At 38.3% G+C, this 26,728-nt stretch overlaps 3 protein-coding genes across 5 annotated transcripts; all 3 read left to right on the plus strand.

The window, feature by feature from the left end:
- The first annotated feature begins 5,701 nt into the window (after positions 1-5,701).
- LOC124304331 (troponin C, isoallergen Bla g 6.0101-like) lies at positions 5,702-11,100 on the plus strand. Of its 3 annotated transcripts, none has more exons than XM_046762373.1 (5): positions 9,118-9,442; positions 10,238-10,271; positions 10,372-10,515; positions 10,639-10,890; positions 10,983-11,100. In XM_046762373.1, exons 2-5 carry the CDS (start codon positions 10,265-10,267, stop codon positions 11,009-11,011), a joined length of 432 nt encoding a protein of 143 aa, XP_046618329.1. In that variant the 5' UTR covers positions 9,118-9,442; positions 10,238-10,264; the 3' UTR covers positions 11,012-11,100. The 3 variants fall into 3 exon arrangements, with proteins under 3 accessions (XP_046618326.1, XP_046618329.1, XP_046618327.1); XM_046762371.1 differs by lacking the exon at positions 9,118-9,442 and adding an exon at positions 9,784-10,029; XM_046762370.1 differs by lacking the exons at positions 10,372-10,515; positions 10,639-10,890; positions 10,983-11,100 and adding exons at positions 5,702-5,885; positions 5,959-6,277 and having other exon boundaries at positions 6,387-9,442.
- A 1,509-nt stretch (positions 11,101-12,609) lies between these two features.
- Positions 12,610-16,236, plus strand: LOC124304333 (troponin C, isoallergen Bla g 6.0101-like). The gene is made up of 5 exons (XM_046762377.1): positions 12,610-12,838; positions 13,421-13,448; positions 13,961-14,104; positions 14,200-14,454; positions 15,418-16,236. The coding sequence occupies exons 1-5, from the start codon at positions 12,695-12,697 to the stop codon at positions 15,441-15,443; spliced, it is 597 nt and encodes a 198-aa protein (XP_046618333.1). The 5' UTR covers positions 12,610-12,694; the 3' UTR covers positions 15,444-16,236.
- Positions 16,237-16,939: 703 nt separating this feature from the next.
- LOC124304334 (troponin C, isoallergen Bla g 6.0101) lies at positions 16,940-18,580 on the plus strand. The gene is made up of 5 exons (XM_046762378.1): positions 16,940-17,172; positions 17,450-17,477; positions 17,603-17,746; positions 17,821-18,072; positions 18,441-18,580. The coding sequence occupies exons 1-5, from the start codon at positions 17,170-17,172 to the stop codon at positions 18,473-18,475; spliced, it is 462 nt and encodes a 153-aa protein (XP_046618334.1). The 5' UTR covers positions 16,940-17,169; the 3' UTR covers positions 18,476-18,580.
- Positions 18,581-26,728: the final 8,148 nt, after the last annotated feature.

Consider the following 26,728-nt stretch of genomic DNA (forward strand, 5'->3'; position numbering starts at 1 on the left):
GCTGATAGAGCGAAATCGTAAATACAACATAATTATTACAAAGAATATAATTTTTCTATAACGAATCGTATAAATAAATGAACATATAGAAATATATATACACAGATGTATATTTACAAAGCCGATAAATTTATATAATACCTTAGGTTTGTATTGCTAGTATTTTCCGTTATTTTTTGTTTTTCTCATCTCTTATACGTACATGTATAAATATATTATTTAACATTATTAATTATTTGATAATTTTTTAAGGTATACGCAATTTTATGAAAAATATAAACGATCCTTGATGAATCGACGCACGGTCGACGGACATTTTCAGGCGAAAAAAGAATTAAAATTTCGTTAAAGCAATTGGGGAAAAGATTCCGAAATAATTGCGGAGGTGAAAAATCGATCTGTGAGAAAATCTACGAGAGGGCAAATATAATCAGCTGCTCTTTCGGGCAGCAATAAACAAACGTATACACAATACGGAGAGACGATATATATATATATATATACATACATATGCAACATATCGCGAAGCGTACGAGCTTTCATTATCAATCGATACATATCAGTAACGTTGCCAAGATATTTTGAAAAATATACAAATATATAACACGAGGAACGAGGGAAAGTAAGAAAATAAATTAATAACAATTGTTTCAAACCGATAGATTAGAAAATTGAAAACACCAGCCGGGATGACTTATAAGTGTAAATTGTAATGTGTGAGGGAAAATGCGGAAGAAAAACAAAAAAAAAAAAAAACACAAGTAACACACGACTCTACAAATACAGTCGTGATTTAATCGCGATCACTGTCGCATTTAAACACCATCGAATCGATCGATTCGACACAATTTGTCGTTCAGAAAAAAAAAAGATGCAATCGCATAAAAAAAAAAAATATATATACATATATATAAATAAGAGTAAAGATTGAAGAAAAGTAAAGAAATTGCAATCGAATGTCAACTCGTGCCGCGATACGAAGCTATCAATTGGTTCGAGACTAAAGATGCGAGAAAGAAAAATGTATGAGTAAACGGAAGAGAAGAAATTTTTGATTTTATAAAGGTCGTTCGGCCGAAGCTGCTCGTATTCTCTGACTAAACTGACACAACGGCAACGCAATGACGATCCGTAAACGAGATGCAGGAAGTCTACACTTGAGTCACGTCGTCATTGTGATTGTTTAACCGTTTTATTCAATCAACTTTACAACCGGCTTTCGAGATCAGCGATTGTAGTTGTTATTAACATTCTTCTCCTAGGCGACGACGTCTGAAAGCCAACGTGAAAACTAAAATATGTATTATTCGTCGATCGTTACGCTACGAGTATCGTGATTTTATGCGAAAAATCGAAATTAAGCAACAACAACAAAAAGAAAGGGGGGGGGGGGGGGGGATAACAATTGTCGCGTGTTGATATTCGGTCTGGTAATGCAGAGAAATAAGAGCGTCGCGAACAAAGTCTAATAATTCGGAAAATTATGTTTTCACGTGAATTATACGGAGAGGAGAGGAGGGTTCTAATGATAAGAGAGATTCGGTGAGCTTGTAAACGGAAAGTAAAAAAAAAAAAAAAAATTTAAATTATATAGATTTATTCATTAGCTGTATACTTATAATATAAAACGTAATTTATACAAGTATTAAGGCTAAGGGTTACCACGACTTTGTTATACCGGACTTGGAATATAATATTATGTAAAATTGTACGGTATACTCCGTAGTATAATAATCGAGACGATTGTATTATGAAAGAAATCCGACCACCGCGTGAAAATCCGTGACAAAAAAAAGTCGTCGACATTTTTGTCGATATTTACAGATAGAGAGATGAAAAAAAAAAGAAGAAAATATCACGCGTGTCGAGATTCTTTGGAAAAAATTGACTTCGTTAATCAGCGAATCAAAGCGAAACCTGACAGAAATTTTCTGATATACGTAATGTCATGTATTTCAAACCGACGAATACGTCCTCCGAAAACGTTAAAATACACCGAGAGTTACGATCGATTCACGTTGTCGGCTCGATAATAGTGGTGGATAACGTTAACTTAGATTTATACATACATATATATACATATCATTATCAAACGCCCGATTCTAACGCGTATTGTAAAATGATTATTGTGAGAACAAGCATGCATAGTTTTTAAGCTTTTATCATATATTATCACACCTAATAACGTATATTATCGATAATATTAGACTTGGCAAGATCGAGTCTGTATAACCACTAAAAATCATATACATATCCTTAGCGTATGATGAAATTTGAAAGAATTTATTTGTTAAAATCTATACGATATATATATATATATATACATATATACTATATATTATATAACATATATACACACCCAAATACATATCTATATCGATATTTATAAATATATAATTTACAAATCGTGTCTCTGTATGCAGGATATCGGAATTCAGCTGAAACGATTTTAAGGAGTTCCGTTCATCAAATTAGCCGACTTTTCCACCATACCAAAAAAGCGTCGAGTAACCTCACATTTGTTGCTATTTAAGTATTTTATCGAAAATACATCCGCATAACGAACGTGCAGTCCGACCGAATGTCCTGTATCGGTGCACCCGATGTTGTTTATTAATTTTTTTGTTTCTCTGCGTACTTTTAATCTCACGTTAACATATCAAATAAAAAAAAAAAAAAAAAGAAGTTAAAATTAATGAACAAAAAGAAATCATGAAAAAAATAACCACCAGATTGCTGCTCTCTCCGTAGAAAGATTGCCTTCCTATTATTGCTGTTTTGTGGTCAGATTTTATCTCTAAACTGTTACCTATACTATTAACCAAATCCAGCAGAAACGTGTAATTTTTATTTCACTCTCCGTAAAATCGTTCGTTATCAATTACAGAATTTTCTTTTCTTGAAATAATTTATTTCGTCTCATACGCCAACCGTGACTCTTTGCTGGCCCTATTAAATTTTGCTCAGGGTACGCGCGCGGGCATATGCGAACAAATTTTTCACCATTCGATGGGGAAGAAACGAAAGTTGAAAACAAAAAAAAAAGAAAAAAAAAAAAAATCGTGCAATTTCAGTTGATAAATTTGAACGGAGCGAGCAGCACTCGGAGAATATTTACATAGATGTAAGAATATTTAGAGAAGTCTCTGCTTGTGGATTAAAGAAATGAAGTATATTTCATCAACTATACCGTTAACGATACCATTATAGGATTTAGATGGTCGATGCTCCTGACGCTAAGAGTTATAAATTATTCACAAACGTCACATAGCGTGTAGCGGATTTAACGCATATATATATATATTGATATATTTGATGACGGAGGAAAAAAATTATAAGAAGTTCAAAAAATGCAAAGGAGAAAGACCGAAGTTTGAAAGGTATTGAAAATCGAAAATAGATTATACAAAGACACGCTTCGTTATAATAAACAGCGTCGTCTGAAACGCGTTGTGAAATGATGATAATTTTGCATAGTAAACAATTGGAAGAACCACATACGTACTAATAAACAAAGTCATCAGATGCACTAGAGGTAAAAGTAAAATAGATAATGATAATAATAATAAAAATAATAATAATAATAATAATGATAACGATAATCAAGCGGTATTTTTGTACAGTATCTTACGGTGTCAGATCTATGCCGGCGCATCCGACGACTGATCGAACGATGAAAAAATAAATAGATGAAACTGAAGGTGGGAAAAAGGAAGAGAAAATTTAAAAAAAAAAAAAAAAAAACCATAACCAGGCTAAAAGAAGAAAGAACTTCCGTTTCGCTAAGTCTGGTTACACAGCTATGAATATTATCGGGTATAAATTAGTAAGCCAATATTTTCCATCGGCTTGATAACACCTGAAAACACCCGTTTTCCAAACATTAGAAACGTTTCCATCACACTGTGAGCCGTACACGTGATCCGTGAATGTGCGCTTATGTTACACCTGTGAACTAGAAGAATAAAAAAAAGAAAGAAAAAAATAAAAAAAACAACACCGATAAAGAAACAAGTGAATAAAAAACTTGGACAAGTGAGCAGTCGAAGTTGTCACTCTGATAATCGCATTGCTGCAAAAAAGTAAGAAAAGATATTTCAACTTTCCTTTCGACGTATTAATTTTTTTCGGATCTTATTATCCGTCACTTATAATCGTCTATTGTTTATGTGGTGGCACATAGCGGTAGAAAAGTAAACGAGTCATCTTTAAATATATTTGATGTGTCCCCCTGAATCTTTTCCAAGTTGCGTATAGCTTTATTATAAATATATATATATACATATACATATATATATATGTAATATATACATATATATATACATCTCGATGGATATTTTATGCCTAATGTTATAATTGATGTTACACAACTTTACACGTATGTGTGTATATTCTATATAATATAATACGAATTACCCTGACGGTACATCTTTGTTATGGAATGTACACACGTGCCTATTTAAATTCTAACTTCTACATGTCACCGTTTATTATGGTCGTTAATAATAGTAATAAGCATAATAATAATAATAATAATAATAATATTGTGTATGCGGTACAGTCAAATGAATAAAGATTACCTACGCAACATTTTTTAAACGCTCTCACTCATCCCACAGCTGTCACCGATTTCGTTGACGGTAAGTATACACAAGTGAGAAGACTTTAAATTCGGAATTTATTTATTTTATTTATTTATTTTTTTTAACAATGTCGTGTCACTAACGTGGCAAATTATCAACGCGTAAAACAAAGTGAAAAATGTTAACGTAGAACGTACGGATGCTCATAGACGACGCATGTACGGAAGCAATCAATATCTATTGATTGTCAATGTCAATGGAACGAGATAACGGTTGGGAATTCATCGGTATTCGGACGATGCGATACGCGATTACGGATCCGTCAAGCGAGTGAGGAAACTCGAATTTGAAATCAACTCGCATCGTGTGGATGTTGGAAATTTTTTGAAGGTTTATCAGTATTCGAAATCGAACGACGATTTCTTTTCGTTTCAAATTGACGTGGGAACAAAATGAGAAGCAAATTTTCTACGAGGACATAAATATTTGTTAAACTTGAATTTGTTTTAATATATTTATTCCGATTAGATGAAAAAAAGTGAATAAATAATTAATTTTGGCTGAATAAATAATTTTGGCGCGGTCACGACGACAGCTTAACGCGAAGGAATGATTATCGTTTAATATTTCATCGACGGTCTAAGAGTTAAGCTGACCTGAATAATTGATTGTCGGGTGAGTTAAAAAGCAATTATACGAAAAACGTTGGTCGGAAAGTAACCCTCGACTGATTAGTTATTAATTGTTCGAACTGTTTTCATGGGACCATCAGACATCGCGTGGCGAGCTATTGACGGTGAAATTTTCAAACGTAATTCGAGTTACTTAAATTTGAGCAAGCCAGTTGAAAGGCTCGAGTAATATGATACGGGAGAAAGAGTCGAGGGAGAAAAAGAAGAAACTCTAATATGAGCTATTATCTAATTTCTATCAAGCACAGTCATTCGTCACGGAGTTTGTTGTACCTTGAGTGAAAAGTGCGAGGCACTTGACGGTTGCATCCAATACCTGCTTCGCGGGGTGTTAAAAAACCGAAAGCTCGGCTACCTCATCAACGTCAAACTGTATCTGGGTACCCATAGTAACAATAATCCATCGCTAGATTGAACGGAGTGAATGCGGCCTGTGTGTGCGGACGGATTTGAAAAGCTTTGGTTGGTAATGCAGACACGTGTGTCGCTTCACTGTTCGCCGTGCATCCAGTCATCGGATCGTGCTCAGGCGTTAGGTACCAGCGATCATGGGCTTCCCAACGTTTGATTCCAGGAAGGAATTGGCACCGATTCGTGAAACCGGTAGAAAGTAAGTTCCCAACACTGTGTTAAATAAAATAAAACAAGCCAATAATCGTGAACGTCGATCCTTACTCGTCCAGGAAATTCGAGTTCTGGAACATGGCAGTCGTGGCTATGATGGCCATTGGCATTGGTCTTCTCCTCGCGACTTACGTCTTGGCCGGATCTTCAACGAGGAAGAAATCGGTCCAGGATAGTAACGGGGCAAGCGAAATCTCTGGCCTCAACTTCGGCCAGAATACCACCGATGAAAATCTCACCCTAATAAATCAGAGGCTTCTGCCCATGTCTCAGATATACTGCAGGATAGAAACCAACTGCGTTGTCACCTGTTCACGCATCCCAGCTGCTTCGAGCCCAGGAATCATCGCCACCGTATTTATGGACTCCGTCTACAAGGTGAGCTCACGGAATCGAAATGTCCGTCAAGTGCCGATTGGTTCAGAGTTCAGGGAAGATCAGACTCGACTAAGGGACTTATCTGGACTGAAATTAACATATTTTTCAGAGACAGTGTTCAGAAAAGGAGCTTGTCGAGGAGCTGGTGTTCGATAACTGCAGGTTTCCGGCCAACGAGCTGAGTTCCGAATGGCTACCGATAAAATTTCGATTAAGGAAATTGACCCTGAGGCGTTGCGGACTGACGGCAATCGACGTGGACGCGTTTAGATCGAAGCCATTCCAGGAACTTCGCGGCTTGGCGATTATCGGGAACCGGATAAACGCCCTTCGAAAATCGTTGTTCGATGGCCTGACGAGTCTGGAGGAATTGGCGATAGTGGACAACAGCATTGTACTGCCGGAGCCCGAGTTGCTGGTTGGAACAGCGAACTCTCTCCAGATTCTTCAGTTGGACAATGCGATCAGAGGGGAACGCACCCTGACCAAGGTAATCGGTAGTCGTCCACTTCGCAGGGTGATCGTACTGTCGTTGACCAGAAATCGTCTGCCAAAACTATCCAGAAACATCTTCAAAGGTGTTCCAAACGTGCAATCGGTCCACCTTACAGACTCGGGTGTGTCGATAATCGAGCCCGGAGCTTTAGATCCCTTCTCCAGAAGTATCCGGCAGCTCTTTCTCGCTAGAAACAACCTCACCTATCTCCCAACAAACGCCTTCAGTCGTATCCTGAGGTCAAATCCCAACTTCAGAGTCACCCTCGCCAACAACGACTGGAACTGTAGCTGTGGTCTAAACTGGCTCAAGAACTTGACAACCATCCTGATCGACGTTCCCCGATGCTCTAGGCCGGATCGAAACGCGATGCTTTCGTTCGCGGAAGCTGATTTCTGCGAACAGTCCGACAGACCATCGACCGCGGTTTTGGAATCCACCGACGAGCCGGTAAACGGTGACCCAGAGTCAATGACCTTGACCTGTGACCAGAAGGATCAAGAAGCCGACACGACGACTACTAGGAGGCTCCTCTCCGTGCGAGAATTCATCGTCAGAACAGGATCCCCGGGGTTCTTTCTCAGCCAGGCGACAAACGGTTCGGTTCACGTTGTCATGGGATCGGGAGCGACCTCGTACACCTTGGTGTGGTTCGTCAAAGACCTTGAGGACATCGAGCCGCAAAGTGTGAAGTGCGTAACGGACGTCGCGGGTTCGGTAACGCTGACGGAACTGCAGCCTGGACTGGTCTACATCGTCTGTCTGCTGGACACGAACAACGGCGACCTTACCTCGCCCTTCAACTGCCAGTCGATCCAGATGCCGAAAAAGGAGTCCGGGAGGTTGTGGCTGACGGACGAAGCCAAGACGCCGATTATCGGTGGACTAACGGTAGTCCTCGTAGTCGTCTGCGTTTCAGGAGCCATGGGTTCCTACTGCATTGTACGTCGTAACCCGCGGCTCCTGAAGGGCAGCAAGCGCATCATCATGGTGAACCACAGAGCGGCGGACGCCATCGTTCTTCCCGCGGACTGCCGTTTGGATTCCTTGAGCAATACCGGATCTTTCGCTCGGGAACCCGGGCCGACGGTATCAAGTTCGCGCAGCAGCACCACCAGCTACGTATCCGGGATTCAACCCACCAGAATGCAGCTTGTGTCCTGGAGGATAGGAAGGATCAGGGAGATTCTGGCGTGCGATAATCCGAACAAGTTCAACGCCGAAATCCCGCCGCCCCTTCCGCCTCCTCGCAACAAGTCGGTAGTACCTTCGCTTTCTCGCAGCCTTGAAGAGGCTGGAACCGGTTTTCAAGAGCGCGGAAGACCGATATCGGTGTCCGATTTTCGGACGAACGAAGAAGAAGGACTGTGACTTGGTATCGAGTGATCGCGAGACGTTGTGTCGGTGAAGGATGAATGGTGTCAGGGTGCATCGATTGAGCGGAACGAATCTATCTATCAGTTATCACGATCCTTTGACAAGCTGCGAGTGTTATATCGACGTCCTTACCTATCAGGGATGGATCGATGATCAGTTTACCCGGTTCATCTTGCGCCAGGGCATTCACGCTTCGCAAGCTTGCACGCTGTGTGATTCGGCTATTGGACTTGATTAATGGACCGCCATGTGTCACAGACTAAGTGCTAGACGCGCCCCGCTATTGTTAGGAGCGTAAATAAGATGCACGGGCAATGCCAACAATAAGACCTCGGTTTAATCGATGGGTGAAAAATTTACCCTGTAATAATTCTGGGGTAAGAAAAAAGAGAGGAAAATTCATGGCGATGGAAATTCGAAACTGTCTTTCGGGCGTTCACGACGGCTCAAATCAACACTCGATTGCTAAACGTAGGTGTGTAAAACTAATTCTCAAAAGGTATACCAGCGGTCTATTAATAACGTCTAGCCGGTCACGCGACCGGGCAACGACTTCGTTATCTGATTGGCTAAAAGGGGGTTGCGTTATATCCGTTCAAGATTGAAACCGCTGCTAGGTTAGCGAAGCTCTATTCCACGTACCAAAGACCTCGGCAACGGGCTGCAATTCCTTGGAAAGGATATCGTGCCGTTTGGCCAATCGAACGCGAGCCGGAGATTACAATGCCGACGAATTTTCAAGCCCGAGAATTTTGCAAACGGCTGCAACAAATGCAGCGGCGACATCGTCCGGTAGAAAAATGTTCGACGGTAGTTTATAGCGCTTTTGAAATATAGCGTTGTACCTGCGTAAAAACGGTCGATTAATATACGATCGCGAGTAAATACCGCACCCACCGTTTATAATAATAACTTGCAAAGTAAACGACGCGACAATTAATTTGTCGTTATGATTCCTGGGCTTGGAAATTTGTTCGATATAACGATCTGGGGAAAATGGCGCGAAATAAAAATTAACTTGTAGGATAATCCGGCACAGAATGATCGATCGTGTTTACCTAACGCTCAGATAAGCAGCTTGACAGTTTTCGGCCGATGAGTAAACCGTTTGAATGGATTTTAATCACGGGGGCTAATCGTAAGTCCGTCAAGTCCTGCGTACAGTCAGATAAGAAAGTTCCAGGCTCGGCGTGTTGGGAAAAAGTTATCCTTCAATTTTGCGACTAAAACCAGGATTTACAGTAAATTCGGTAACGCAACTTACGACGAATGAAAGGAAGAAACAAAAATCTGTGAGTACGTTTTCAGCTGATTTTTTCGTTTCAAATATTTTGGATAGTTGAACAAGGACGATAATTTCTATCAGCCCATTTCGCATATAACGTGAGAAACAAGTTGAAAGTCTATTGCGCCAAGGTATATTAATAACAAAATAAACAATGTAAAAACGCCACGTAGTTAGATGCAGTTATCATTTGTAAGGTATAACTAACGACCGATGATCGACGCCTATAAACGCTTACGAATTATAACCAATAAACAATTATCTATCGTTGCCAATTAGCTGACGTACTATGATTGGCGATGATGTATTGCTGCAGCGTACCGGAATGCAGCGGGCAACGTCATTGCGTCGATATTCGTTCTAGCTAATTAGTAGTGCGAGGTCGAACTTTCCGTCGGGTTTGAAAACAATTAGAAAAAAGTACGCAGCTTTTTAAACCGTCCGACAATGTACTTCGCCATTTACATGACAATTGACTTCGTCAGTCGGCGAGACGTTGAGCAGCTGGAAACTCACCGATAGCTGATACCGATTAACGATCTTTTATCCACCGTATCAGGATTCGTTAGGCACAACTTTGCCGTCGACGCCATGGTAATTAAGCACTCGTTCCAAACAGTGGATCATTAATGTTCGGCAAACATTCTCGTTTACCTAAAAATTAAAAAAAAATAAAACAAAATAAAAAAACAAAAAACAGCTTATAAATCTGATTCGCCTTCAACTTTTGTCACTATTCAATGATCGTAAAAAGCGATATCGAACAAAGCTAATTTAATAATATAACCTTCCAATTTTTCAGGACGATCTCGAGTTGTCCAAGGAACAAATGGACCGTGAGTAAATAACTTGTTGACAATTTCACCGAGCGTTTGAAAATCGTTGCGATTTTAAATTTGTCGAAGCATTAAAAAAGCACCAACGTTTTCTCTACAGAGTTGCAGCTGGCTTTCAACGCCTTCGATCCCGAGAAGAAAGGCTGCATAAGTACCGACATGATCGGCACGATTTTGGCAATGCTGGGTCACGAGCTTGACGACAGAACGCTTCGCGATCTTGTCAGCGAACTCGACATAGACGGTGAGGATCGAATCGGCGAATGATTGAGCGCAAGAAACTTTGCGCTTATTTTATTTATTTATTTTGTTTCTATTTTTTTTTTTTTTTTTGTTTTTTGTTTTTCACAACCGACGCATTTTTCAGGAACCGGGGAAATACAGTTCGAGGAATTCTGCATGCTGGCTTCGCGTTTCATCGTCGAGGAAGACACGGAGGCGATCGCTAAGGAGCTTAGAGAAGCTTTCCTGCTTTACGACAGAGAAGGGAACGGCTACATAACGACCGACGTCTTCCGGGACATTCTTAGCGAACTCGACGATAATCTGCCGGAAGAAGAACTCGACATGATGATCGACGAGATTGACGCCGACGGATCGGGGACCGTCGACTTTGAAGGTTGGTGTTTTTACTTGTGCTGTGAAAGCAAGCTTTTTACCGTGTATCGTTGTAATCCACCCACCTCCCACTCCGCCTTTTTATCATTGCAGAATTCATGGCAGCCATGACCGGAGGATAAGGCAGTTTTTCACGAAGGAGAAAAAAACAATAAATAAATAAAATTCATCATAAAACATACGTCAACTAACGCGAAGGAAAGTGAATAATGAAAACGACTTTTTTTATCCCGCTTGCATGATATACTATTATATTATACACACGTTACTTTATTCCCGTTGCTGTGCTGCGTAAATTTTCTGCACGCAATACGACTTGAGGTGTAAAAATTATTCTGTATAATACCGTTAAATTGCGTCTGTACCATGAAGATTAAACGACGTTACTATATTTATATGATTTTATATTGTGATAGTGATGCAAGCGTTATGTTATACATTATACCTCTGTACAACGTTATTGCAATACTATGTATAAACGTGTTAAAACTCGATAAAATAAAATGAACTTCGACTGTAATTAATAGTATACAATTCTGATTAATCGATCCCAAGATGACGAAAATCCCTCTCAAAATCGTTGAATATATATTCCCAAATTTTCTATTCTGTTCTCGAATACATTTATGCGTATATTGGGAATAATTCGATAACTCAATCAGCTGGGAAATGAGCTGTTTATACATATATATATCACATATATATATTTATATGTGAACTCGGTGGCGAGAACGATTTTAGAACACATCAGTCTTGCGCCGTGGCTGCATTAGAAGCGGGTACAAATGAATAGAATTGAAATGGCGAATCAAAAATAGATTTTTCCCCTCTTGAAACCGCGTATATAGACACATAAACAAGGCTGATACCGCACGTAGTAGTAACACGTGTTCAACACGGCACGATACATTCATCCGTTTAATTTCCGCGACACTAATTTGGCAAGCAGAATATGCGCAACGTTTATGTTGTGAGCAAAAGGGTGGTTTTTTTCCGTTCGATAATTCTATGTTAAAAAATCGCGGTCATTACTGGGAAATAATATGTAAATCGCAATCGCGAAGTGAATTATCATCAACGGATTATTCGATATCGAAGTGCGAATAATTATTTCTTCTTCGCGACTTTTTCACCCTTTCACATCGCAATTCTCATCCCCAAACTCCGGATAATCGATAAATCCTACATTTTGTTTCCTCATCAACAGCGTACTTTTCGCACATACGTATCTATAGCCGCAGACGGCTACGGATCGATTAATTAAAATACCCGCGGACAAACCTCGGAGCGAAGACAATCGAGCCTAATTGCCAATTAAATTTCGTACCCACGTTCGCGAGGCGAATGAAATTTTGTAAAAAAAAAATATATAAATCCAGTCCGTAGTCTCTTCATTCCCGTTCTAGTTTTTCGACGCCGATAACAAAGTAGGCAAAACGAGGATGGAAGACGTTTTTTACCCGAAATTTATGCTCGTTCGTCACGAGGGCGAGAACAGCGAGGAAAATATGCTTGCTGGTGGCGAGTCGGTGCTGCTGATTGAAATGATTATTCTTGGTCTTTTGGGACCACGTGACGATGATCCAACGGCCATCGATACCGAAGAGATTCGTCCCTGAGTTATGCGGAGATGCGGAGATCGATAAGACAGATTGGGATCGCGTTGCACAAACGCGCATCATCGGAGATAGCCGTTGTTCCGTTCACCGAGGAATTATTCGTTGCGAAATGAATTTGTACAGTCCGATGAAGCGGAGTTCGTAAGCCGCTAGAAAAAAATAATTAGCCGCACCCTCGACCTAGACATGGATTCGTTTATATATTTGATCCGGAACGATCTCGCTGTGACAGTACCTTTCAGAGATACTGTCTGGCACTCGTCAACACTTCGCCACAAATCAATCGGGCATTATTTATCGCCTCGACGTCGCCGTATCGACCTCACGATGGTAAATATTCGCTGATTGCAAACTCGGTACGAAATTAACGAAACTTTGGTTCGTCATTTTCTTGGTTTTTTTTTTTTCTGTTTTTTATTCAATTAAGAGCAATGAAAACAAGGTACCTCGTTAAAGTAACTACAAAATTGTAACGATTTGAGTATCGTTGAAAAAACGGTACGAATATTTTTGGAATCGCGAGAAAATCTGATAGTCGTCAATGGCTGATGCAATATCGAAATACGTTCGTTTAGATAACTTGATTTTTCAGGTAAACAAAGCTTTACGACGATTAAATGTTTACGAGAGAATGTAGCACGAGTTACCGTGATAAAAAACAATATCAACGCATAGGTACTAAATTTTCTGATCACTGCTACAAAACTCAATTCGATTTTTTATCCCAAAATATGTATTTTTCTTTTTGTGATTAAAGTCGAGAATAGCTAACGAATGCACGGTAACTGAGCCAGAATTTTTGTCACTGAATTTTTATAACGTAACACTGTGAATTTATCAAAAATCGTATCAACAATATTACGTAATTTCTTGTCCAAAGCTGAACGTAATTCTTTTTCTTTCGTCTTTTAGGATACTCTCGACAAAGCGCAGGTAGCCCGTAAGTAAACAATTGAGATGACGAAAGTTTTGATTTTTGAGCATCGATACCGATTTTTTTTTTTTTTTTTTATTTTCATTTGACAATTTTCTCATTCATTCGTCATTTTCGAAGTGGAAAATTTTATTAGTTAAAATATTTTTGACAGAATTAATTTGAAATTCTACTGAAAATGTTCATTTGTCAAATCGTGATATGTTTTAGAGGAATTCAGCGTGTAATTTGTTACACGTCTTATCTTGTACATTAAATCAAATTTATAAGAAATCACGTAACAAATAAAAGAAAGCCCGAATAATCAAAATACGTATAATTCACGATACAATTGATTATATGATTTTTGATCCAGTGTATACCTGATGATTCGTGCTTTCCTAATTTATTATACAATTTATCGAATCTACAAAATGAATCACGTAACAAATCATACGATGAATTTTTTCAAAACATTATATTATTCGTCGTAACTGATCCACTAAGATTTCTAAACTTGAGGTTATTTTTCACTCCAGAGTTACAGGCTGCCTTCGATGCTTTTGATCACGCTAAGAAAGGATGCATAAGCACAGACATGGTCAGCACGATATTGGTGATGCTTGGTCACGAGCTGGAGGAAGGAACGCTGGCGGATATCATCGAGGAAGTCGACGAGGACGGTGAGTATTTTGGGAAAAAAAAAAAAGATTTTTAATTTCACTCCGATACGACGTTGGGCGTTTCTGATAACGTTGTTCGTACTTTTTACAATCAGCGTCGGGAGAGCTCGACTTTGTCGAATTTTGCACCCTGGCTGCGAGGTTCATCGAAGTTGAAGAAGACACGGAGGCGATCGAGCAGGAATTGAGAGAGGCGTTCCGACTTTACGACAGGGAGGGAAACGGCTACATAACCACCGACGTTTTCAGGGATATTTTGCACGAGCTTGACGACAACATTTCCGAATACGAGCTCGACATGATGATCGACGAGATCGACGCCGACGGTTCGGGGACCTTGGATTTTGAAGGTAGATACGCGAAAGAGGGATTCAAAATTAAAGGGAAATCTTTTAAGATTTTAATGCGGAAATGAAATTTGACTTTCTACGTGTTTGGAATTTAGCGAAGTAATGAGAGGATAGAAAAAAAAAAACATTACAAACTATATCTTTGCAATATTTTTTCCCTCTTCGGTTGTACTGCGCAAAAAATGATACGAATTAAATCGAACCTGCACTGAGAGAAATTTTTACTTAACTATTTTCATTTTTTACCGCAATCGAAAAATATAGTTCCAGGTAGAAAATGAAAATTAGTTTTCCAGCTGCTACCGGAAAGTCCAATTTCCGTCACTATTCTTTCTCATTACGATCGGTTAAAGCCTTGTTTAACTAAAAAAGTAGAGCAAACCTCAGAAACTGATTTTGCGTTGCAATTAGCAAAAAAGGATCGACGATAGCGCAAAATGATTAGGCGTACCTCGTTTTTCCTAATTCCAAAAATATTCAAACAGTTTTTTCAACGATACCTGTTTTACTGAATTTTTCTACAAACTGTAACAAATAATATTTTTCTCAGTATGCATGTTATTTAATTACAAACGTGGAGGTACGTAGATTGAGTTGGCATTGTGTCCGTTCATTGTTATTTTTGGAACTCGTTGACCAACTCCGATGTTTCTCGTTTGTACGCAGCTGTTGTCATATCAAACTTGATTAATTTTAAAATAGAATTATCTCGTTCGATATTAGAATGCGGAGCGATTTTGATCGCTTTGAAATTTAAACGCGTTTCGTTTTTCAAAGATGTTTCGCTGCTCGCGAAGAGAACAGATCGACGTCTATTTTCATAAATATTTTCAACCGCGGGATGAAACGAGGACAAAACAAGCCAGAGTTAAGAATCTGTACAGCAATTTAGATTTTGGCCATTTATCTTACCCGTTTCCTTCGATTTGTATTTCATACTTCTTTAATCATTTCACGTTTCAGAATTCATGGCTGTGATGACGGGGTAAGAAAAAATCGTTTCATCGACCTACCGGAAGATTCGATGACCCGATTAATCTCCTCGTACAAGAATCAAGAAAATCGAGTAGAATATCCGTCTTTTTCACACGCAAGAAATATGATAATCATATAATTATATTATTTACAAAAATACTTTTGAGTTTAGATAATATTTTAATATTTGTAAAATACATTATACAGTTTATACGCTTCTTCAATACAGCTGATTGCGAGTCTTTAAGTATTATCGTGTACTTGCACCGATGCCAACGTCTTGTTATACGTATTACGAATAAGCTACATTATAATTCTTATCTTCTTTTCTTAGAAAGCATATGTTCTTCGTTTTTTAATCGTACAACCACTCATTATACGTTTCAGGGAGTTTATTCTTCATCGTAACCACTCGTATCGAATACAGTGATTAATAAAAGATAATAAAAATTCAGTTTAGATTTATCGAAATGAAACAAAAGTTGAACCTGTTTTTCTGTTATACCTCTGTTTCGAATCTCAATTTAAGATTTTTGGTGAAAACACGGATATCGCTTCTACATTTCGTATGTAAAACGGTGCAAATAATTACACAAGACACGTTAACTAAATAAACTTAGCCTTTTATTTAGATTTTATTCAATACTCCGTTTATTTGCAACTAATAAGGTATCGGCAATCTATACAAATCCGCGAAATAATTAGCAAAACGCTAATTCAGTTCAAGTTTTCCCCCATTCATCACGTGTATCAATTAAAACAATAAACAGAAGTAAAATAGAAAAAAAAATATATATAACAATCAAAGGTTTGAGTCAATTTCTTACCTAAATTTCTTATGCCTGAAGGTTTCAATGATTTTTTGACAAACTATGACAGAATCCTGGCTCATGATAACGTTTCACGTTTTCCAACATTGCGAAGAGTAGGTACCGTCAACGTTAACTGTCAGTTTAATGAAGATCGAGCTGTTTCTAGATTAAGAAACAATCGTTGAAAATATTCGCGGTGCCAAATCGACGCCGTTACTTGCGGCTGCTGCAAAGCCTCGCAAAGCCTTTTTCTCTGAAAAATGTTTCCTTCCAACGTTGATAAAAAAAAATTGGTCAATTCACTCTCTCGACAATCTTTACATTTTTCCTCTATCTTCTTCCTCTGCGATGTTTGATCGTACAATATTCGGGACTAGAGTTCGATCTCGACAATTAATTGGCGTAATTTTATTTATTTTTTTTTTCGCTTTGGCACGTGCGCTCTGCTGGCTCGAATAAATTATACAATGATTAATCACCGCATCCCCGACGCAGGAGATGTAGTCGGGGTTTTGTTCTTGGGCGTGATTAGAATTTACAGGGTTTTGCCAAATAATTGACTGACCTCCATATCGATGTCCACGCGCTTAGGTAGAGAGAGAGAGAGAGAGAGAGAGAGAGAGAAGCTGCACCTTGACGACAACGGGTGTATTTGTAGAATTAGCGAGCTGCAGTTGAAACGAGTTGTGGATTTTAGGAGGGGCAGGATGGAGCATCTGCTGCAACGACGTCCTCGAGACGAGAGTGAAATCCGCTAGATTAAAACATTCTCCAATATTTGTTTGTTATGTCACCTTTATACACGAGGAATCTTTATAATCCGCGCAAAACTGTTCGCGAGGTACGGTGCTGACGGTGCTTTTGAAAAGTCGGGAAGAACGAAGAGCTTTTCACATCAGACTCGCTGACGCGATCCTCTTTCGCAGATATGGTTCGTCCCTGAGTTTTCGCATTTTCCGTTTTCCCGCTTCGGGTAAAAGTAACAAGTTCGAGTTCGGGGCTCGTATGGATCAGGACCTAAAAGAAAGGATACCAAGCTTGAAGGACACTGTCAATTACATCTCATTATCAAAAGCAAAGCGTCGTTGTATCCGAAATCGAATTTTTGATTCGAGCGAGCTTTCGACCAACCGAAAGCGTCAAGCGTTATATTATAATTTCAATATTCTGTGCCACCCAACTAATCGAGCTTTTTTTAATCCCCGCAGGATGACCTAAACAAGGATCAAATTGCGCGTAAGTAACCAATCGGCTGGCAATTTTAAAAAATTTGAAAACGAGGGGAAAATCGTTCAGCTGAAATCCGTTGAAAATAATGTTGATATCGTCGTGATTGTTTTTCAATCGTTCTATTTCCGCAGTTCTTAAGAAGGCCTTCGACGCCTTTGATCACGAGAAAAAGGGCTGCATAGGAACGGACATGGTGGGAACGATTTTAACGATGCTTGGACACGAGTTGAGCGAAAACACGCTGGCCGAGATAATCGCGGAGGTGGACGAGGACGGTGAGTGATCCGAATTTTCGAGTTTATCTCCTCGAGTCTTTCTGAAATCCGATTGATTCCGCTGTCACCGCCAGGATCCGGAGAACTCGAGTTCGAGGAGTTTTGCACCCTGGCTGCGAGGTTTTTGGTCGAGGAAGACACCGAGGCGATGCAGCAGGAGCTGAGGGAGGCTTTCCGGCTCTACGACAAGGAAGGAAACGGATACATAACGACCGACGTCTTCAGGGACATCCTTCACGAGCTCGACGACAAGCTTTCGCCCGAAGAACTCGATCTTATGATAGAGGAAATCGACGCCGACGGATCTGGGACTCTCGACTTTGACGGTAAGGGTATTAAAAATTCGAATCCGTGAACGGTTGATTAGAAACCATGATTAGATCCGAGATTAAAAATTTCAAATTCTTCAACTTTCTATAGATTTATCAGAGTCTGAACCGCTATTTATTTCCCAACTATTCTATCCCAAAAATGCATTGCAACATTTGAATTTTATTAAAAAGTGTATTTGATACTTCATGAAATTCGAATGCACGGATAATATATTATTAATCTTTTACTCTACCAAGACTTTTACAAAGTGTCAAAAGTTCCTAAAAATCTACGCATTTTTCTTGTTCTCCAAATTTATAACAACCGTCACTGACCGGCTGCGTTTTTCCGTTAAAATAATACGTCTGACTTTGATTTTCAGAATTTATGGAAGTGATGACAGGCGGCGACGACTGAAGCTTTTTCGACGCACGAAATTGTACACGGGTAAAAAACACTCGCGACTTAAAGTGTAACATTATGAAAAAAAAAAAATATATATTAAATAGCGAAACTCCGTTACTCTGCGTTTGACTCCGCAATGATTTCTCTACCTAATCGATCATTTCTATCGCGAATCCGTTCGTGAAGTGAGCAGTTATCGCGATTGATACAGTCGGCAAGGCCATTAATGCCTCCCTCTCTCTCACTCTCCCTCTTGCCGTCGAATCTCGAATAGATTTACGACCAGAGTTGGCCAATAAAATATAAATGCACTTGGAATAATTTATCATTCGCCTCGCGATTGCTAATCAGGCGTGCAATAAACGAATATTGATAAAAAGTGGTCATCGTGAATAAAAAAAACAAAAAACACCCTGTACGTATATTAATAAATCAATATTTTCGAAAATTTAGTTTTTTTTATTAAAAATCTGTTGAATTCTTCGATTAATCATCCGTCTTGGCAGTTTTTTCTGCCCCTGATTCATCGCAACCTGTTCGACACGGTCGCTCATCGGGTGACCGACGCGTTAGGCGCAATGAAAAATTTCTGACATCAAGAGAAACGATCGACAAATCTGGCTGCGAATTGTGACGAGTGAAGCAATATAGCCGAGAATGATTGCAATCACGTTTGTTGTATGTTGTACTTATAAAGAGTGGAGATTAATTAAAGGTTAAAAACTCGCCGTCAGTTGATCAACTTGTCGGTTCGTTAGACCGTAATTTTATACAGCCATTTGTACACATTATGTATTTTCATACGGATAAACAATACACCAATTTAACAAAACGAGGATTTGTTGTTTATTATAAAACAAATGCTGGTTTGAAATTTTTATTCATTATTCTTGGACGTTTGTCTCACGTTAGCAAAGAATTTTTGGAGAAAAAAAAAAAACTGCGACATGTATTTTATAAATATTTCTTTGTCGGTGATTCAAATTCGAGGCACGTTCAGAGATCGACAAAATTTTTACCGCAGTTACTGCAACTAATTTCCGAAAATTATTACACCAGGCGTCGATCACGGCGAGACTTTTGCTTTTCTCTCCGCGTCTGCACGCAATTAAAATTTTTCCCCTTTAATTAACCTGGATATGCAGAGTTTGATCAACGGGAGAAGATTTGAATTGTGTAGGAAATATCCGGTGATTAGAACCGAAGAGAAAAAAAAAAAAAAAACAATAATAAAGGTGTTTCAGCCTTCGAAACTGGGTCATTGTCTTCACGCGTATATTTACCCCGATCAAGTGTCGTAAGGGTGCGCGTGATAATTGACCCAGTTCACGTCGTTCCTAGGCTGTAGGAGTGGATAAATACTGTTCGCGGAGTTTCGCAATGCGCTGAATTCACGGCCCCCTAGAATTTAGAGCCCGGAGAGAAAATCGCGGTGCGTTAATTAATGTCCGAATGCAACCGTTTCGTGTCGTTTCTAAACCGGCCTGAAAAGACACGAAGTTTATCGAGGCGCATACCTGCATCTCATTTCTAATATCTGCCAATTGAGTTCAGGCGGAAATTTGAACCCACTTTGTATTTACTGTCTGGCTCAATCATCTCAAAACGGTGTTGCAGTATTGCGATAATATAAATAAACTGCGAGTTTACTACACGGTGTAATAATCAACGAACAAGTTAATAATTGGACTGTGAGAAGGATGACCAAATTCGGTTCTTGATTGGCTCGCCATACGTTCGGTCATTATATCCTTCTGACAATTGCAAATAATTTTCTCACGCCGTGCAACGGAAACCTTCCAAGCAAAATGAATGCGAATTTTTTATCCCCTCCCCACCGACGAGTCAATCACTTTCATCTGAAATTCTCATCGGTGAATTTCTAAAAAATCTTCGGGATCGTTGGAATTATTTATCGATCGTAGAAGCGTCTTTGAAATCCCGTGAAAAAATTCTGTGCGATCATTAGAAAATTGCACGCGAAGAACACTTTTTTACGTCTTTTGACAATTTTCGAAAATCATAAACATCGTCAAAAAATTTCGCGAGTTTGAATTCTCGCCAGTATCGTTCGTAGTGAATTTCGAACGCGCGCAGAGATCGAAAATCGGAAATGAGAAACCGGTTATGCGTCGGCAGGCCGAAGTACCTCGACAATAAAAGTGCATTACGTTACGTCCAAGGCATTCTTACCTGTTACACCGCCGCCTTAACGCGAGCTCGAAGCGCCTGGATAAAAACTAGAGCAAACATTTGCGTAATCCGCGGTGTCAGGGCGATGCCGGCAACCGTAACGAGCGATCGATGCTTGAAATTTATCGACTATCGGCACAACCGATCTTTCCTTTCGGACTTGGATATACAGAGATCTAGTTTCAAATAGACACAATTATTGTTTGTCGGCTACTCGGCAATTCCAACCGCATGACTTTATTTAGGAACTCGTTCATATTGTCAGAGAATTATTATCGATGAGAACGCAGAAATCGGTTGTTGTAATACTCGAATGTTTTCAACGTCTCGCAGAAATTGTACGGAAACACTGTCTTGTAAAAAAAATAAATAAATAAAACACGGTTATGAATAAATCGGTAAAAGAATACAAGGGATCGTAAAATGTAAAATTTAAATTTAAGCAGGCAATAAAAGTGGGAAAATGAATGTTGAAAAATTTCTTCACACAAATTTAATGAAAAATATAGTTCAAATCGTAGAAAAAGCGAGTCCAATAACGATTTGCTTTTTCAATCCAATCAAAGATTAATTTTCCTTACAGTCGTGACATCGAACTAACGTGAAAAAGAAGCTGAGAAAAATTCTCAGCTCACTTTATCGATATGCTCTCAAGAATATCATCGTAACAATTTCTCATCTTTGGAACTCCAATTGCGAGATTTATTTTACCGAATCCAAATTTCTTTCCCCTCTTTTTCTCTTCCCCTTTTTCTTCACGGCGTACCGAACGAAGTTTCGACGCAATACGCATGCAATGCGAATCTGGATGATTTCCTATCAGGCAATCAGAGCGACGCAGCCTGAGCGATTAATTATTCTCTTCCGACCGTAAATTCATGTTTGCATTCGGTTGTGGAATTGCGTGGCTGCAGCGCTGAGCGATCTCTCAGTTTCATCTGGAAAATTTAATTAGGCGTTGGTACTTGTTGCGTAAAACAGCCGAGAACCCGCTGAGTGAAGAAAACGTCACCGTTATGCACTTTGTGAAATGCAAATTGCAATTCTAATCCCATATTTCAATCGGTCCCATTCCGTTCAGTCAGGCCTAGTTTCTCATGGTTAAACGTATATTTTCTCCAAGTCTCTCCTTCTTGTCGTAAAATCTCTTGTACTCACCGATATTCTCATGATTAGACACACGTAACGTGATGCAACAAATAGTGCGAATGCATGGGACATTCCTTTTGCCGATTATAATCATGGCTAAGTCGGATCGTATGGAATTTATGATGAATTTATCGTTGTTATTTTTTCCCAGACTTTGAATAGCATTCTTAATTTTCGTTACTTTTCCAGTGCGCCGACAACAGCATCTTGAAACTGTTCTAATAACTTTTCAAGAAAGGATTAAATTATTTCTATATCTTTACAAGATAATTCCAGTAAATTTTTTTTTTTTATGCCGCGTTGCGTCAAAATTTAGTGGTATAAGAACCACTACCTGAAATACTATTAAAATATTTACATCGATCCTAAAACTTATTCACAGCAACGCAATTTCAGTTACCAAAACTGTATAAAACATTTTCCTGAATTTACCCTGAGAAATCAAAATCTCTGAATGCTTTGCGATTTTTTTTTTTTTTTTCTTTACCCGCCTTTCTTTACAACGCATTCGCCTCTAAAAATGTCCAAACACTTTTGCCGTCCGTTTTTATTAGCAGCAAGCATCGGTAGAATTTTTCAAAAAATGAATTAATTATAACCAAAGTAGAAGCAACGGATTTTTTAATTTTTTTTTTTTTTTTTTCCTCAAAGTCAATGTTTTTTTAGACATTTTACAACGTGATCTAAATTCTATTCAAGTTCACTGTGCCAGTCTTTTTTACAGCAACTTTTTCCCGCTTCTTGCCAACTTTTTTTCTTATCCCGTACCTGTTCTTCCCGACGACCTTTATTCTCTTTTTAGCATTACATCCGCGCGGTGTGATTAGTTATGGTTTCGGGATATTCGGTTGGATCCGTTTTTGGATGTTTTTCGTCGAGTTTTTAATCCAGCGGTAAAGAAAACGCCGATTCGTAACCTTTGAAGAAATTCCACAGACTGTGAAGATGGATTTTATTTAATTGAGGGTGAAAAACGTTCGTCGCACGTGCTCCGTGTAATTATTCAAGGACTTTCTTTCTTTCTTCCCTCCCCAAGAGAAATCGAACGTTGATCAGACCGCAAAGTGAACAGAAAAATATCGTCTCATTTTAATGGGAAAATTCCCATTTTCACCTCAACATCGCTGCTGCTTATTTTGGAAACTTGATTACCGAATGAAAAGAATGATCGAGATAACAATTGACGTTATTAATCTATAACGAAGTTGTGCGACAGATTGCGCAATTCGTTCTTCGTTGGTATTTTCTCCGCAGGAACTCGCAAACAACGATATTTAAAAATATTTTTCCACGACCGAGAGAACGAGTAAAGTATCGATTATCAAGAGAAGAAATGCAACGGAGTAAAACGAAGCGATCTAGGCACGCGAAACTCGCTAGTCGGATATTATATAGACTTATAAATGATACGTGGGTACGTATAAGTTTTACGTAAGCGATTATAAAATGACAATATTTTACCACAATCGCACACTCAATAATTAACCAAGAATTCTTATGCGATATAAAAGAAAATATTGCCGCAAAAACCCGCAGGACGATTCGTTACGAATTATTATGTTTCTTTATAATCCTAATTTCGTTCACAATATCGGTGCGACTAGGCGCGTAAACTTCGCACTTTCTCTTTCAATTAGGTACTTAAACCAGGTTTTATTAGCTGCTCTAATTATTATTTATGATTGCTCAGAAATCCGTGTGTAAATATATTAACGAACGTCGAGTCTCCTCGCTCTTCGAGGTTTTATAAAACTTATCGTCAAGTCCGTAGACAAATTTATATAATTTGTACGATTCGTTCCTTGTAAATTTTTTAAACACACGCACGCAGCCGGAAATAAGATCGTTGTTAAACATCGTATCCTTTCTTTGTCGACGTCATGATTTTTGCACGAGTGGTGGACAGGAATTGCTTGACAAATGTACAACCGATGAGATAAACGAATCGAAATACCGATGGAAAGTATCCAACGAACTTATACAGCACAATAATGTGGATAATTGGAGAGAAATTACTACGGACATTAACAACTGTCCGACCAATCTATATTTTGCCGAGCTTTCATACCACGCGGTGATATTTATCTTGGCACGCACTAAATTATCCTGTACATTACAATATAATAATGCGCTAACTCAATTAATATTTACAATCACAGCGATTACCGTAATTATAATAATCAGCGGCAGCAGTGACTGGCAAAAATTTTTCTACATTCTCAGACGAATATCGATCAGCTGTTGCCGTGAATTTATGATTATCAAATTATATGACGACCATTTTGATATCTATCACTCGTCTGCTTTCTCTGTGATTTTGCGATACCGGAATCCGAAGGGATTTATTTATTTTTACCGTTATCGTGCAAAATATCAAAAGCGTTACCGGTATTTATGTAATACGTAAATATTCGGGCGTTGATATTTATATAATATACATGTAATTAAAAAAAGTGAATAATCGTCTTGTAATTCTGCAAAATTTCCTTGATATTTGCTTGACGCGTATTTCTACAAAGATAAGCAGTAAAAAAAATCTTCTATTACGTAATACGATTTTATCGTACAAACATAATTCTTCCGTCATAACATCCACGATGTATTGAAAATTTATAAAATCACATCGCACAGATATTACATGTATATAATATGTAATATGTAATACCTACACATGTAATACGCGTGTCCCGAAAGTTGCGTCGGCGTGATTTTCTAAATTTTCAAGATAATATCGGTATTCCAGCATCGAGGTGTGTTAATTATATCAATTTCATCTTTGCATAATAAAGCACTCAGCGTATTTTAAATGAATCGATAATGCCGATCGGATATCTTCTCATCCCAGAATACGACAAGTAGGTAAATACATTACGTATTCGATGAGTGGTTCCGGTTTCTCCGGGTTACAAGAAGAATAAAAAAAAATTATATTTTCAAAAAGCAATCGCAGGGTATTGAAACCGAGTTGGTCATAATTACGGTGGTGCAATTACTTGGAAAAATAAAATTAATAGAACACTGTGTGTGTGTATATATATATATACATATATATATATAGTATATAATAATAAATGTTGAACGAGTTTATCGGCTGAAATCTTATCGCATGTTTAAGCGTATAAGTAGCTATAATTCAATCACCGCTGATACATATATTTGCGCTGGTTTTAAATATAATTCAACTGGACTGTGCCTGCGTGTTATATACAAATACATTGCATCTATACGTGTGTGTATGTTTTTATACATGCGGAAGAATTTTGTCCGTGACAAGTCGTAGAACGCTGTAGTGGCAATTCATTAGAAAGGCTGTATTTGCTAACGCTTTGCGACGCAGCAGATATGCAGTTTTCTGCATATTCTATAACCTCGTTAAATAAAACGACAAATAATAAAAAGCGAAAATCAAACTGTCCCACACTGAGAAAAATTTCATTTGTTACAGTAACTGGAGAAATTTGGTAAAACGGGTATCGTTGAAAAAACTGTTTGAATATTGTTGGGATTACGAAAAACGAGGTACGCGTAAACATTTTGTAAACAAAATCAGCTTCTGAGGTTTAATCTACTTTTTTAGTTAAACAAGGCTTTAACGTCAATTTATTCTTGCAAGAAAATCTAGCAACAGTGATCGTAATGAGAAAGAATAGTAACGGCTAGAAAACTAATTTTCATTTTCTACCTAGAACTATATTTTTCGGTTGTGGTAAAAATTGAAAATATTTAATGACCGAGCGGTAACCGGAATTAAAAATTTCTCTCAGTGTATGAGTTTTGTGTAAAATGTGCAACGATTTCGAATGAAAGTTTAGGTAAAATTTACTCGGTGTAATAATCAGCCGATTCCGTGCAATAATTGCGCTTACAGATCGGTAATTTTATTCGTATCAAAGATTCTTTTTGTTATGGGAAAGGCCTTGCGCACTTGTCACAGTTAAAATCTCACCGCTGTCACCTCTGCGATAATTATTTATTTACTTTTCTTCCACCCATACCCAATTCAAAACTGCCAATCAATATTTGCACGCGATCCACGAAAACGGCAACCAATTTACCTAACATCGTGTTTCAAGCGGGATTCCTTTTCAATCAAGGATCTCGGACAGGTCGGTTAATTCCAACGGTGAAATAAACGCACCATACAAGGTTCTCATATATGTAGACACGATGTTGAATATTACGATCATTGCATCAATCCTTGTCGAGTAATTGCCTCGAGTGTGAGCAGGTTTAGTTTAATAGATAAATAATACCGTTTATGAATTATTCAATACCATCGCGTATGTCTTTTTTTCTTTTTCCAATAAATATTCATACGTATTACGATGCGGCATTTAAACTGCCACGGACGTAACAAAACTTTTATCATCTTTCCCATCTTCTCGACTGCATCACTAGACATCTTCTTATGTCATTTTCTTTTTTTGTTTTTTTTTTTTTTCTTCGGTTCCTTTTAAACATTTCTTTCATTTTTCATACATATATATGCAGAAACAATGATGGTGAAAAAAAAATATATACGTATGTACGTATGTATCAATCCCAGTTTATATGTATATCAGATCGCAGCGCGAAACTGTATAATTTAATATACTTTCTCGAAGGTGAAGAGAAACACGAGCACGGTTGATATACCCACGCAAGATAAATACATATATTAGCAACGAGTTTATATACCGCGTTACACGGTATGCCGTTATTATGTAATCACGCATACGTCGCGATGCAATTTATCTTGAATATGATATATTTTGTAGATAATTAAAACACAGAAATGCAATATCGGGCAGATTTAATTCCATGGACCAGAAGTAGAATGTTTCTTTGACATTGTTTTATACTTTTCATCCACGCGTATCTTATGTTTTATAGTATATATGTATATAACATAGGGTGATTGTTAAACTCTCTCACCCCTTGAAC

The sequence above is a fragment of the Neodiprion virginianus genome, chromosome 5 (genome assembly GCF_021901495.1).
Source record: "Neodiprion virginianus isolate iyNeoVirg1 chromosome 5, iyNeoVirg1.1, whole genome shotgun sequence".
Lineage (NCBI taxonomy): Eukaryota > Metazoa > Arthropoda > Insecta > Hymenoptera > Diprionidae > Neodiprion > Neodiprion virginianus.